The sequence below is a fragment of the Eptatretus burgeri genome, chromosome 23 (genome assembly GCF_056783735.1).
Source record: "Eptatretus burgeri isolate ZD-2024b chromosome 23, Ebu_testis_v1, whole genome shotgun sequence".
Classification (NCBI taxonomy): Eukaryota; Metazoa; Chordata; class Myxini; order Myxiniformes; family Myxinidae; genus Eptatretus; species Eptatretus burgeri.
In genome coordinates this window covers 1,508,685-1,521,566 of record NC_140983.1, presented here as the reverse complement: position 1 = coordinate 1,521,566, position 12,882 = coordinate 1,508,685, and the positions used below count along the sequence as shown (strand labels likewise).

Here is a 12,882-nt window from a genome sequence, read left to right as displayed (position 1 = left end):
AATGATTATCGAACAAGGTATGGAAGGAATCCGCCATCGCAGACTCGTAATCAGAGACTGGTACAAGAGGCTAAAGGAGACTGGAAGTTGTCAGAAACAGAAAAGTGCTGGTCGACCAAACGAGAGTGCAGCAGACGTTGAACGAGTGTGTGAATCATTTCAACAAAGTCCCAGAAAATCAATTTGATGGGAATCCAGAGAACTGGGACTCCCAACCACCACTGTACACAGGATTTTTCATAAAAAGACTGAACCGATATGCCTATAAGTTGCAGATTCTGCAGGAACTAGAATCAAATGACAGATCCAAACACAAGGTGGAAATGCTCAATCACCTAGAGGATGATGAAGATGACCTGAAAAAGATCATGTTCACAGACGAAGCTTGCTTTCATGTATCGGGGAAGGTCAACCGGCACATTTTGAGGATCTGGGGCTCTGAAAACCTCCATGTGGTCATTGAACACATTCCAAAGGTCAACATGTGGTGTGGCCTTCTCTATGACCGCTTGATGGGTCTGTTTATCTTTGTGGAGGATGCGGTGACCTCAATAATTTACATGAACATGTTGGAAGGATTCGCCTTCCCACAGATTGAAGACCTGCAACCTGATATCCCCCTCATTGGGCCTTAATCGTTCGAACCGTCCTGAATGAGAAATTTCCAGGTCGTTGGATTGGCCAAGACAGACCAACCCGCCTGGCCCCCACGATCACCAGACATAACCACAACTTCATTTTTGTTTTCTGTGGGAGTTTGTCACAGATGTTGGCTTCAACACCAAGGTGGCAAAGCTGCAGGATCTTCGTTCTCGGATCACAGCTGCGAGCGCACTGGTGGCCACAAACATGTTGAGATGAACACGGTAAGTACTCATGTTCCGCCTCGATATCCTGCGCACATTGAAGTGTGTTGATGGTGAGCACAAAACTTTATGAGTTTCTGTTTCATTCAAACCAAAGTGCATTGTTGGATCGTTTGTGGTTCGAAAATTATTAACAACCAAAGATGTCCGGGTCTTTTTGGAACACCCTATGTATCCCTACGATAATTTGCTTTCAAAAGTTTGTTTGTTTGTCGCGCTACTCCTGCAGTTCTTAGCCTATTACATCCACACTTGCTCCATAACATCAGCATGACCCCAATTCGTGTATCGGGGTGTTTTTATCTTTGCTGGTGGTCTTGGGGTGGAGGGGAGGACATCAATTCTCCATGTAAATGTGTATCATGTGGCGCCACCTCCAGGTGGGAGAGGGTATTACAAGTCTCCACCATTTACAGTGTCGTGTTCCTGTCCCCACGTTTTCCTGCACAGTGAGGTGTTTGGAATTATTAGCAGTCGGTATGTTTTTGCTTCACCGTGGAACCCGGGTCATTTTTTATTTATTTTTCGGGAGCGATCGAGGCAGCTGTCAGTTGCCTATACACTGTCCAAATAAAGGGACGTGTTTCATGGTTGGAACAAGACTGCCCGTGGGGCGGGTATTCTGAGGGTACATATAATAATCCTTACTGGAATTCACAGACTGGTGTTTATGTAATTGTGTGTGTGTGTGTGTGTGTGTGTCACCTCGGACATTCTTGGTCAAACAAAGGGAACAGCAGGAGAAAGGGGAAACGCCAAAAGCATGGTGGTGGGAGAAGGGAGACGGACACGGACAAACAAGGGATGTAGGTAACGATGAGGGGAGGCGAGAACACAAGGGGTGGACAAGATGGAAACATAAGGAGAATTTTGGGAGGGGTGGGTGTCATTTAACGGACGGAGACAGATTACGGCTGTGAATGGGGGATGACATGAGATAGTGGTGAACAGCTCTCGTGAAGACCGGGGCAGGGGGGAGAATGAAACAAATAGTGTGGAAGGCGGTTCTACAGGTGGGAAAAGAGGAATACATGAGTGGAGGTGAGCACTGGTTCAGAATTTAGGCAGTTTCACTCAGATGCGGATGACGGTGGACCGCGTGCATCGTGTAGATACTTGGGGGAGACAGGCACAGACAGGGTCGAGGATGCCACACCAGAAATGATGCGGAAGATTCTCACCATTTTTTGGCCGCCATTCCATCCATTTTTTTATTTATTTATGTGCAATATTTTACTGTGGGGATAAAGACGTTTGAAAAAAAGTATGATATTGTATAATTACAATGAAGCTATCGCCAGCTCTGTAATACGGATGAAAGGGTTAGGATTGGACATTTTGTCGCCGATAAAGTGAAGAAACCAAGGAGCCCAGACGTGGCGCCGCTCAAGACATCTGTCTGTCTCTCTCTCTCTCTCTCTCTCTCTCTCTCTCTCTCTCTCTCTCTCTCTCTCTCTCTCTCTCTCTCTCTCTCTCTCTCTCTCTCTCTCTCTGTCTCTCTCGCACTCTCTCTCTCTCCCACTCTCACCACCAGCCCACACCAACCCCACTAAGGCATCGTGTGTAACCAGGTTTTTCTGTCTCGTGACCTCTCCCTGTCTGACTCTTTGTTGTGTGAATGGATAAAGTATCGTGTAAGCCATCACAGTTCATGGTTGCAAGGGGATGATTTATTGGACACAAAACCAGAAGTGTTTCCCTTCTTTGTTCTTCCTATCCCTCTTTGCTTTCTTATCAATAAACCTGTTTTCTCACCATTGACGTGTCGGTCTGGTGTGGAGTTCGGAATTGGAAATTATAACCGTGACATGAGTCAAACTCATCGTCGTTGGGAATTGGCATGAAAAGCCCTCATTGGGAGGTTTTGAAACCACAGAGGTTCGTCCTGGGTACATCACTTGGTTCCCATCGTTTCAGCCAGATTAACCCTCTGTAAGCGACAGATCTCGTTTCTCAACGTCGGAAACCGAAGAAACGATCTGCTCGGCTTTCCCGGGACACGGTGTCTGAGCACCATCGGTCACTAACTTGGTGCTCGTCTGGGTGGAAGATTTGACCTCGTGTCCATCCCACTGTCCACCATAACATTCATAGTCAGGATTGGGATCAGGACGCTGGTTCGAATGTGACGATAGTAACAATATTAATCATATTACGTTTCACCAAACTACCTACAATGGGTAAAGTACGAGGTAAGAATCTCGAAAAAAGGCTTTTAATGAAGTTTAACTCAAAGGGAACATGAATGAATCAAAGTGCAGGGAAGGATAAATAAGGAAGGTTATTAAAACAGCAATCTTTAGTTTGAGTCCTTCCACCAACCACAGTAACACAAGTTTTGGGAGGTCAGGATGCAGTACAGGGAGGTACCCTGACCTCCAACTTCCTTCAAAACAGGAACACTGCTGTTCAAAACTTTGACTCAAGAAACAAGTCAAGTGTTTAACCTCTCGGGTTTAACATCAAACTTAACAAGAACAATACAATAAATAACAAGCTTCACAAGAACAATGCAATAAACAACAACGAGAGAAATAAGAGAGGGGCCAAACCATCTAGAATTCCTCTCCCTCACTCTCCTCCCACTCACACAAGTCTTGTCCAAGCTCCTCATAGTCCTTCTCCAGCACTGCGAGGTCCTCCCGTGCCTCAGTGAACTCTCCCTCCTCCATTCCTTCTCCCACATACCAGTGCACGAAGGCGCGTTTGGCGAACATCAGGTCAACGCTGTTCGCCATTATTGAGTGCGCCATCGAAACCTAACGAGGTAGTGATGGACGACGCAATCTGTGCCAAAAGGCGGTTCAAGTTCATGAAGCTCGGACACTCTATGCCCAAGTTGTGCCGACATATGTCATGGATGGCCTCGTTGTCCACCATAAAGGTCCACTCTGAATGATCGAGCATGGCGTGGGTCGTCACAACGGAGTTGTATGGCTCGACCACAGCGGTAGACACTTGAGGTGACGGGGACACGGTGAACTCCAGCTTGGACTTGTTTCCATATTCTTGGGAGAGGCGCTCCATGAGCAGGGAGGAAAGGCCAGAACCCGTGCCTCCCCCTAAGGAGTGGAAGATAAGGAAACCCTGCAGGTTCGTGCATTGGTCCGCCTGGGGTTCAGGAAATACATCACAAGTCATAACCATTGGCATTGAGAGTAGTTATTCCGTGACAGTAATAGAACCTACAAGAATTGCTTCGGAACTTTGTGACATCCTCTTGGTGGAGCAGCGATGTTTGTTTGTGTGTGACGTTTTTGAAAGCTTTTCTGGACTCGAACATCATCACCGGACCAACAGGAGGCAACAAAGTCCCTGCAAGCCAGGAAAAAAGAAATAACAAACTTCGGAGCTTATTTTGAGGAAACGATCCTTTGTGATGTTACCTGCTTACGGATGTGGTCTTGAGCCAGGTCCACAATCTCCTTTCCAACGGTGTGGTCGCCCCGAGCATAGTTGCTGGTTGCATTCACTTTGCCCGAAATAAGTTGCTCGGGGTGGAAGACTTGTCTATAAGGACGGGTACTTGTCTATAAGGACTTCATCAGAAGGATGGCACAACCTCAACATCAGGACGAAGGTAAATTACCGCAAAAGCTGGAAGTTCAGAAAGAGGAATAAAGAGGAAAGATATGGAGGAGGAAGAAAAAACTTATCGACAGGTTGCTCACTCCGACACTCACCAATCACGTCCGGTTCCGAATCGATCAGGACGGCACGAGGAACCTGTTTCCCAGCATTCACCTCAAAAAAGAAGGTGTTGAAAGAGTTGTTGCCACCCCCATGGTCTTATCACTGGGCGTTTGTCCATCAGGCTGGATTCCGTGCTCCAGACAATACAGCCCCCAGCACGAATTGCCGATCTGCACGCCCGCCTGGCTGATGTGGATGGAGATGCACTCGCGCTGCCGGACACAAGGTGATCCTTGTGCTTTGACCACTGTTCTCAACCCACAAGGTAGTTTATGCAGAAACAACTACCACCACCTGCCACTCACAAACCAGCTCCTAAGCACCAACACCCACACACCACCACTCACAAACCACCAGCCATACACCACCATCCACAAACCACCACCAATACACCACCACCTGCACTGCACAATCCCCACGCCACCACCCATTCACCACCAGGAATACACCACCACCCACAAACCACCAGCCATATACAAACAGCCATACACCACCACCCACAAATCACCACCCATACACCACCACTTGCACTGCACAATCCCCACACCACCACCTATTCACCAGCAGGCATACACCACCACCCACAAACCACCACCCAAACACCACCACCCACAAACCACCAGCCATACACCACTACCCACAAACCAGCTCCTAAGCACCAACACCCACACACCACTACCTACCCTGCACAATCTCCACACTGCACAACCCCTACACCACCACTCACAAACCACCAGCCATACACCACCACCCACAAACCACCACCAATACACCACCACCTAAACTGCACAATCCCCACACATTCACCACCAGGAATACGCCACCAGCCAAATACCACCACCGACACTGAACAATATCCACACCACCACACATACACCACCACCCACACTGAACAGTATCCACACCACCACACATACACCATCACCCACACTGAACAATATCCACACCACCACACATACACCACCACCCACACTGAACAATGAGAGAGAGAGAGAGAGAGAGAGAGAGAGAGAGAGAGAGAGAGAGAGAGAGAGAGAGAGAGAGAGAGAGAGAGAGAGAGAGAGAGAGAGAGAGAGAGAGAGAGAGAGAGAGAGAGAGAGAGAGAGAGAGAGAGAGAGAGAGAGAGAGAGAGAGAGAGAGAGAGAGAGAGAGAGAGAGAGAGAGAGAGAGAGAGAGAGAGAGAGAGAGAGAGAGAGAGAGAGAGAGAGAGAGAGAGAGAGAGAGAGAGAGAGAGAGAGAGAGAGAGAGAGAGAGAGAGAGAGAGAGAGAGAGAGAGAGAGAGAGAGAGAGAGAGAGAGAGAGAGAGAGAGAGAGAGAGAGAGAGAGAGAGAGAGAGAGAGAGAGAGAGAGAGAGAGAGAGAGAGAGAGAGAGAGAGAGAGAGAGAGAGAGAGAGAGAGAGAGAGAGAGAGAGAGAGAGAGAGAGAGAGAGAGAGAGAGAGAGAGAGAGAGAGAGAGAGAGAGAGAGAGAGAGAGAGAGAGAGAGAGAGAGAGAGAGAGAGACAGAGAGAGAGAGAGAGAGAGAGAGAGAGAGAGAGAGAGAGAGAGAGAGAGAGAGAGAGAGAGAGAGAGAGAGAGAGAGAGAGACAATGTCGCTTTCCTTCAGTTGGAATCATTACCCCTCTCACATGAAGAGAAAACCCTGACCCCTCCTCCCCCCTGCCCCCCCAACGTGAATACTTCCAACATTCGTGTGAATAAAATTAAAATGTTTCCATCATGAACTATAACTTCAACAGAGACCCCAACACTGACACCTGTAATCTCCTCGACAGATGTTAAAATTACGTGGGAAACTCAAAGCACGATGGGTTTTTAAAAATAAATAAATAAATATTTCATATTTAAAAGTGAGTTTTGGGTTAAAATCGTGATCATGATTTAAAATGAATACAAAGTGTGAAAGTTTAGTTTGAATGAGAAAAACCGACGCGCACTCATGTCATTCCTTATTCTTTCACAGCAACTGGCACAAGGAATTGTAACCATGGATGCACTACAAACAAGCTCTGTTGTCAAGGGCGACACGTTTATGACGTCACGCTTCCACAACAGTGGACGTGTTTCACTTGCCGTTTGTTTACTTTAATAAACATTTCTCAACAACGACGGGAGCACTGAAGGCATCGTTGGGCCCCGCGAGGATATGGCCGCACCGAGTCCTTTTGGGTCTCTTGTTGGGAAGGACCTTTTGGATCAGTTTAACCACAGCAGGTAAACCCAGCAAAAAGGGGATCGTGCGGTGCACGAGTGAGCCAAGCTGTGTACAAGCAAGACGTGCTGTGTATCCCCAGTGCTGAGATGTATCCTAAAAGTAAATTTATTAATTAAATAAAACAGTGAAACAGCAGTACTCCGAACAACAGTACTCAGAGGTAATTTACCTGTTTACAAACATTATTTTTCAGATCCAATGGCGGAGAGATCCTTGCAGAACAGAATCACCATCTTGGCCTTGTGGATGTTGAAGACCTCACGTTGCAGAGATCTGGGATGGGTCTGATTGATGACAAGGGGAGAGAAACCACAGGTAAATACAGCAAACAAGTGCCCTTCCCCCCACACACACCTGCTTCCATCACCCTCACCTTCGGGGCCGACGCAGCACGAGGCTACTGGTTACATCATATCTCCATGAAGTAGCTGTGCCACTGATGCAGTGCTCCGTGTAATCAGGGTAGGGCATGGATTGTGAATTTGTTGGGGGGGGGGGGGATAGCAGGTGATGACTCACCTTCTCTTTCGTTAAAGACACAATGGCACGTGATCTTTAATGTCCACATACTCGTACCCGCCAAAGGATCCCCAGGTTAATATCCGTCCGTGTTGTAGTCGTTGATATAACCGGGATGAGTTTATATTCGTGTCAGGAATCGAACCCACAACAGACGGCCCAAAGGTAAGGAGGTTTCACCTCCAAACTCACCTGCCAGTCCATTTTCGGTGTTGAGACGTGTTCATGTGATAATTAAATAAATAAACAAGCAGACGTCGTACAGAGCACGAAACTTGCAAAATCAAGAAAGCAAATTTAACCTCAAAAATAATTGTCTCGTTTAATTGAGTGATCTGAAATATTAATCCTCTTTTTCAAGTCAATCGGATGAGAATTGAGGATTTTAGAAATCTCACCTAAGTTGTTGACCTTTGGCCTATGTTGACCTTTTGACCTCAAAAACAATAGGATTCTTCCTTATGACAAACGCTACCATGTGGTGAAATTTCCTGAAGATCGGTTAAAATTTGTCACCTGCATGCCATCAACAGACAGGTAGACAGACAAACAGACAGGTAGACAGACAAACAGACAGGTAGACAGACAAACAGACAGGTAGACAGACAGACAGAACAACAAAATCGACTGACCAATATACTTCAACAATCTTCGATTTTGCTCGTCATGAAACAGTGATGTAGCACACCTGGTCAGGTAGTTTTAACCTTTAAATAAACATTATCTTACAGATCAGGTCACAGAGGAAAGAGAACTTGATGAGGAGTTTCTCCACTTTCTGGGTGAGGTGTACGATTCATCATTGTGGGATGAAGAAGAAGAACGGAATCGCCTTCGAGGTAAATAAGTGTCGTGCTGTGTTCAAGCCAATCGTGCTGTGTTAAAGTGAGTCATGCTGTGTGCGACTGAGTCATGCTGTGCACAAGTAAGTCATGCTGTGTATAAGTGAGTCATTCTGTGTGTGAGTGAGTCGTGCTGTGTATGTGTGAGTCATTCTGTGTGTGAGTGAGTCGTGCTGTGTATAAGTGAGTCATTCTGTGTGTGAGTGAGTCATGCTGTGTATGTGTGAGTCATTCTGTGTGTGAGTGAGTCGTGCGGTGTAGAAGTGAGTCATTCTGTGTGTGAATGAGTCGTGCTGTGTATGTGTGAGTCGTGCTGTGTACGAGTGAGTCGTGCTGTGCACAAGTGAGTCATGCTGTGTGCGAGTGAGTCATGCTGCGCACAAGTGAGTCATGCTGTGTACGAGTGAGTCGTGCTGTGTACTAGTGAGTCATGCTGTGTACGAGTGAGTCATGCTGTATATGTGTGAGTCGTGCTGTGTATGAGTGAGTCATGCTGACTACAAGCAGGACATGCTGTGTACGAGTGAGTCATGCTGCGCACAAGTGAGTCATGCTGTGTACGAGTGAGTTATGCTGTGTAAAAGTGAGTCATGCTGTGTACGAGTGAGTCATGCTGTGCACAAGTGAGTCATGCTGTGTGTGAGTGAGTCATGCTGTGTATAAGTGAGTCATTATGTGCACGAGTGAGTCATGCTGTGCACAAGTAAGTCATTCTGTGTGTGAGTGAGTCATGCTGTGTATAAGTGAGTCATGCTGTGTATAAGTGAGTCATGCTGTGTACGAGTGAGTCATGCTGTGCACAAGTGAGTCATGCTGTGTGTGAGTGAGTCATGCTGTGTATAAGTGAGTCATTATGTGCACGAGTGAGTCATGCTGTGCACAAGTAAGTCATTCTGTGCGCGAGTGAGTCATGCTGTGTACAAGTGAGTCATGCTGTACACAAGTGAGTCATTCTGTGTGCGAGTCAGTCATGTTGTGCACAAGTGAGTCATGCTGTGCACAAGTGAGTCATGCTGTGTGCGAGTGAGTTATGCTGTGCACAAGTGAGTCATGCTGTGTGCGAGTCAGTCATGTTGTGCACAAGTGAGTCATGCTGTGCACAAGTGAGTCATGCTGTGCGCGAGTGAGTCATGCTGTGTACAAGTGAGTCATGCTGTACACAAGTGAGTCATTCTGTGTGCGAGTCAGTCATGATGTGCACAAGTGAGTCATGCTGTGCACAAGTGAGTCATGCTGTGTGCGAGTGAGTTATGCTGTGCACAAGTGAGTCATGCTGTGCACGAGTAAGTTATGCCGTGTGTGAGTAAGTCATGCTGTGCACAAGTGAGTCATGCTGTGTGCGAGTGAGTCATGCTGTGTATAAGTGAGTTATTCTGTGTGTGAGTGAATCATGCTGTGCACAAGTGAGTCATGATGTGTGCGAGTGAGTCATGCTGTGCACAAGTGAGTCACGCTGTGTGCGAGTGAGTCATGCGGTGCACAAGTGAGTCATTCTGTGTGCGAGTCAGTCATGTTGTGCACAAGTGAGTCATGATGTGCACAAGTGAGTCATGCTGTGCACGAGTAAGTCATGCTGTGTGTGAGTGAGTCATGCTGTGCACAAGTGAGTCATGCTGTGTGCGAGTGAGTCATGCTGTGCACAAGTGAGTCATGCTGTGTGCGAGTGAGTCATGCGGTGCACAAGTGAGTCATTCTGTGTGCGAGTCAGTCATGTTGTGCACAAGTGAGTCATGATGTGCACAAGTGAGTCATGCTGTGCACGAGTAAGTCATGCTGTGTGTGAGTGAGTCATGCTGTGCACAAGTGAGTCATGCTGTGTGCGAGTGAGTCATGCGGTGCACAAGTGAGTCATTCTGTGTGCGAGTCAGTCATGTTGTGCACAAGTGAGTCATGATGTGCACAAGTGAGTCATGCTGTGCACGAGTAAGTCATGCTGTGTGTGAGTGAGTCATGCTGTGCACAAGTGAGTCATGCTGTGTGCGAGTGAGTCATGCTGTGCACAAGTGACTCATTCTGTGTGCAAGTGACTCATTCTGTGTGCGAGTGAGTCGTGCTGTGCACAAGTGAGTCATGCTGTGCACAAGTGGGTCATGCATGTATAAGTGAGTCATTCTGTGTGCGAGTGAGTCATGCTGTGTATAAGTGAGTCATTGTGTGTGAGTGAGTCGTGCTGTGTATGAGTGAGTCATTCTGTGTGTGTGTGTGAGTTGTGCTGTGTATGCGTAAGTCGTGCTGTGTATGTGTGAGTCATGCTGTGTATGAGTGAGTCGTGCTGAGTGCAAGCAGGTCGTGCTGTGCATGAGTGAGTGATAAATTACGATTACTCACTAATATTACTCATATTACCATGTTGTAAATAAGTAAATGAAACAGTGATGTAGCACACCTGGTCAGGTAGATTTCACCTTCGAATAAACATCTTTCAGATCCGGTCACAGAGAACAAGGAACCTGATGTTGAGGAATTTCTCAACTTTTTGAGTGAGGTGTACGATGCAGGATTGTGGGATGAAGAAGAATGGAATCGCTTTCAAGGTAAACAAGTGTTGTGCTGTGTACAAGCCAATCGCGCTGTGTACGTGTGAGTCATGCTGTGTACGTGTGAATTGTGGTGTGGAAAAGAGCCATGACGTGTATGAGTGAGTCGTGCTGTGTAAAAGAGTCGTGCTGTGTACCAGTCGTGCTGTGGAAAAAGTCATGTGGTGTACGAGAGTCGAGCTGTGTACCAGTGAGCCAAGCTGTGTACAAGCAAGACGTGCTGTGTATCCCCAGTGCTGAGATGTCTCCTAATTGTAAATTTATTAATTAAATAAAACGGTGAAACAGCAGTGCTCCGAACAACAGGACTCACAGGTAATTTACCTGTTCACAAACATTATTTTTCAGATCCATTGGCAGAAATGATCCTGGAAGAAGAAGAAGGAGAAGGAGATCATCATCTTGACAATATGGGTGTTGACCTCACATTACAGGTGTCTGACCTGAGTGTGATTGATGAAGAGGAGAGAGAAACCACAGGTAAACACAGCAAACAAGTACACTTCCCTCCACACACACCTGCTTCCCTCACCCTCACCTTCGGGGCAGATGCAGCACGAGGGTACTGGTTACATCATTTCTCCTTGAGGTAGCTGTGCCACTGATGCAGTGCTCCGTGTTGTCAGGGTAGGGCATGGGTTGTGAATTTGTTTGGGGGGGTACCAGGTGATGACTCACCTTCTCTTGAGTAAAAGACACATAGGGATGAGATCTTCAATGTCCACATCCTCATGCCAGCCGAATGATCCCCAGGTTAACGTCCCTCCACGTTGTAGTCGTTGATATAACCTGGATGGGTTTATATTCGTGTCAGGAATCGAACCCACAACGGACGGCCCAAAGGTAAGGAGATTTCACCTCCAAACTCACCTGCCGGTCCATTTTCGGTGTTGAGATGTGTCAATGTCATAAATAAATAAATGAAACAATGATGTACCACACCTGGAAAGGTAGTTTTAACCTTTGAATTAACATTATCCTTCAGATCAGGTAACAGAGAAAGCAGGACCTGATGTTGGGCAGTACCAAGACCTGCTGAGAGAGGCTCAGGGCATCAAGATTCCCACCGATGAGGATGAACAAGTATGTCCAAAAATCGTTAATTACCTTTGAAACAACCAAGGAAGTCCTCTTGATATAAGATTGTGTCTCTCTGTTATATTCTTGTTGAAGTTTGTTCTTATTCCGATGTGTCACAAGAAAGTAACTACAGATTTCTCCCATTATTCCCCCACAAGAACAACTTTACCCACAATCCAACGAAAGAGCAAGAACAATTAATTCTCATGATATTGTCACACAGATTCCAGTCGGTGTTGAAGAACCCATGGAGGTGGATGGAGATTTCACTGTGGAGCCCATGGATGTGGATGGAGATTTCACGGTGGAGCCCATGGATATGGATGGAGTTTTCACGGTGGAGCCCATGGATATGGATAGAGATTTCACTGTGGACCCCATGGATGTGGATGGAGTTTTTACGGTGGAGCCCATGGATATGGATAGATATTTCACTGTGGAGTCCATGGATGTGGATGGAGTTTTTACGGTGGAGCCCATGGATATGGATAGAGATTTCACTGTGGAGCCCATGGATGTGGATGGAGTTTTTACGGTGGAGCCCATGGATATGGATGGAGTTTTCACTGTGGAGCCCATGGATGTTGACTGTGACTTCCACGAGGAGCGTCCCAATACAAGGGAACAACCGATGGATGTTAACCGGGATGATGTGGACAATCGTGATCCACATGAAGAGCCGATGTAAATAGACATTGACTTTTTTTTAACACGTCCTTCCATGCAGGTGCAAAAAACATGATTTTTCAGAAACCGAAATTGGACACTTTTTCCCTGATATCTCCAAAAATGTAAACGAGACAACAACGGGTGAACACTTCCGAAGCTCGAAATGAGGAGCTGCTTCGTGTGTTAAAATTTGAGAGGTGCAACTTTAAATAAAAACGTTGTTGTTGTAAAACCACACATTTCAAGCAGCGTGTCGGATGGGTGATGTTGGCCACTTTCAAGATGATGTCCCATGGGGTTAAGAAGGGTGTCGGAAGCTGAAACCTTGCACGTTAACTCGATTACAGGTGGAGTTTATCGTGTGCTCAGCTCGACCCTGCAAGTATTTTAATTTCAAAATGGCCTCCGACCATGCACATGCAATACCGATGTCCAAATGCTTGAGTTCAGATGATAACAGAGA

General features: G+C 46.7%; 1 protein-coding gene and 1 long non-coding RNA gene across 3 annotated transcripts; one reads left to right on the top strand and one right to left on the bottom strand.

The window, feature by feature from the left end:
* Positions 1-3,067: 3,067 nt before the first annotated feature.
* LOC147007948 (uncharacterized) lies at positions 3,068-7,120 on the bottom strand. Of its 2 annotated transcripts, XR_015053791.1 has the most exons (4): positions 6,942-7,117; positions 4,611-4,771; positions 4,253-4,463; positions 3,068-3,977 (listed from the first exon to the last, which is right to left on the bottom strand). It is a non-coding gene; the product is annotated as an uncharacterized LOC147007948 (long non-coding RNA). The 2 variants fall into 2 exon arrangements; XR_015053790.1 differs by having other exon boundaries at positions 4,253-4,771; positions 6,942-7,120.
* Positions 6,553-12,664, top strand: LOC147007947 (uncharacterized). The gene is made up of 7 exons (XM_085866155.1): positions 6,553-6,771; positions 6,966-7,087; positions 8,023-8,130; positions 10,560-10,667; positions 11,019-11,150; positions 11,656-11,753; positions 11,974-12,664. The coding sequence occupies exons 1-7, from the start codon at positions 6,704-6,706 to the stop codon at positions 12,436-12,438; spliced, it is 1,101 nt and encodes a 366-aa protein (XP_085722281.1). The 5' UTR covers positions 6,553-6,703; the 3' UTR covers positions 12,439-12,664.
* Positions 12,665-12,882: the final 218 nt, after the last annotated feature.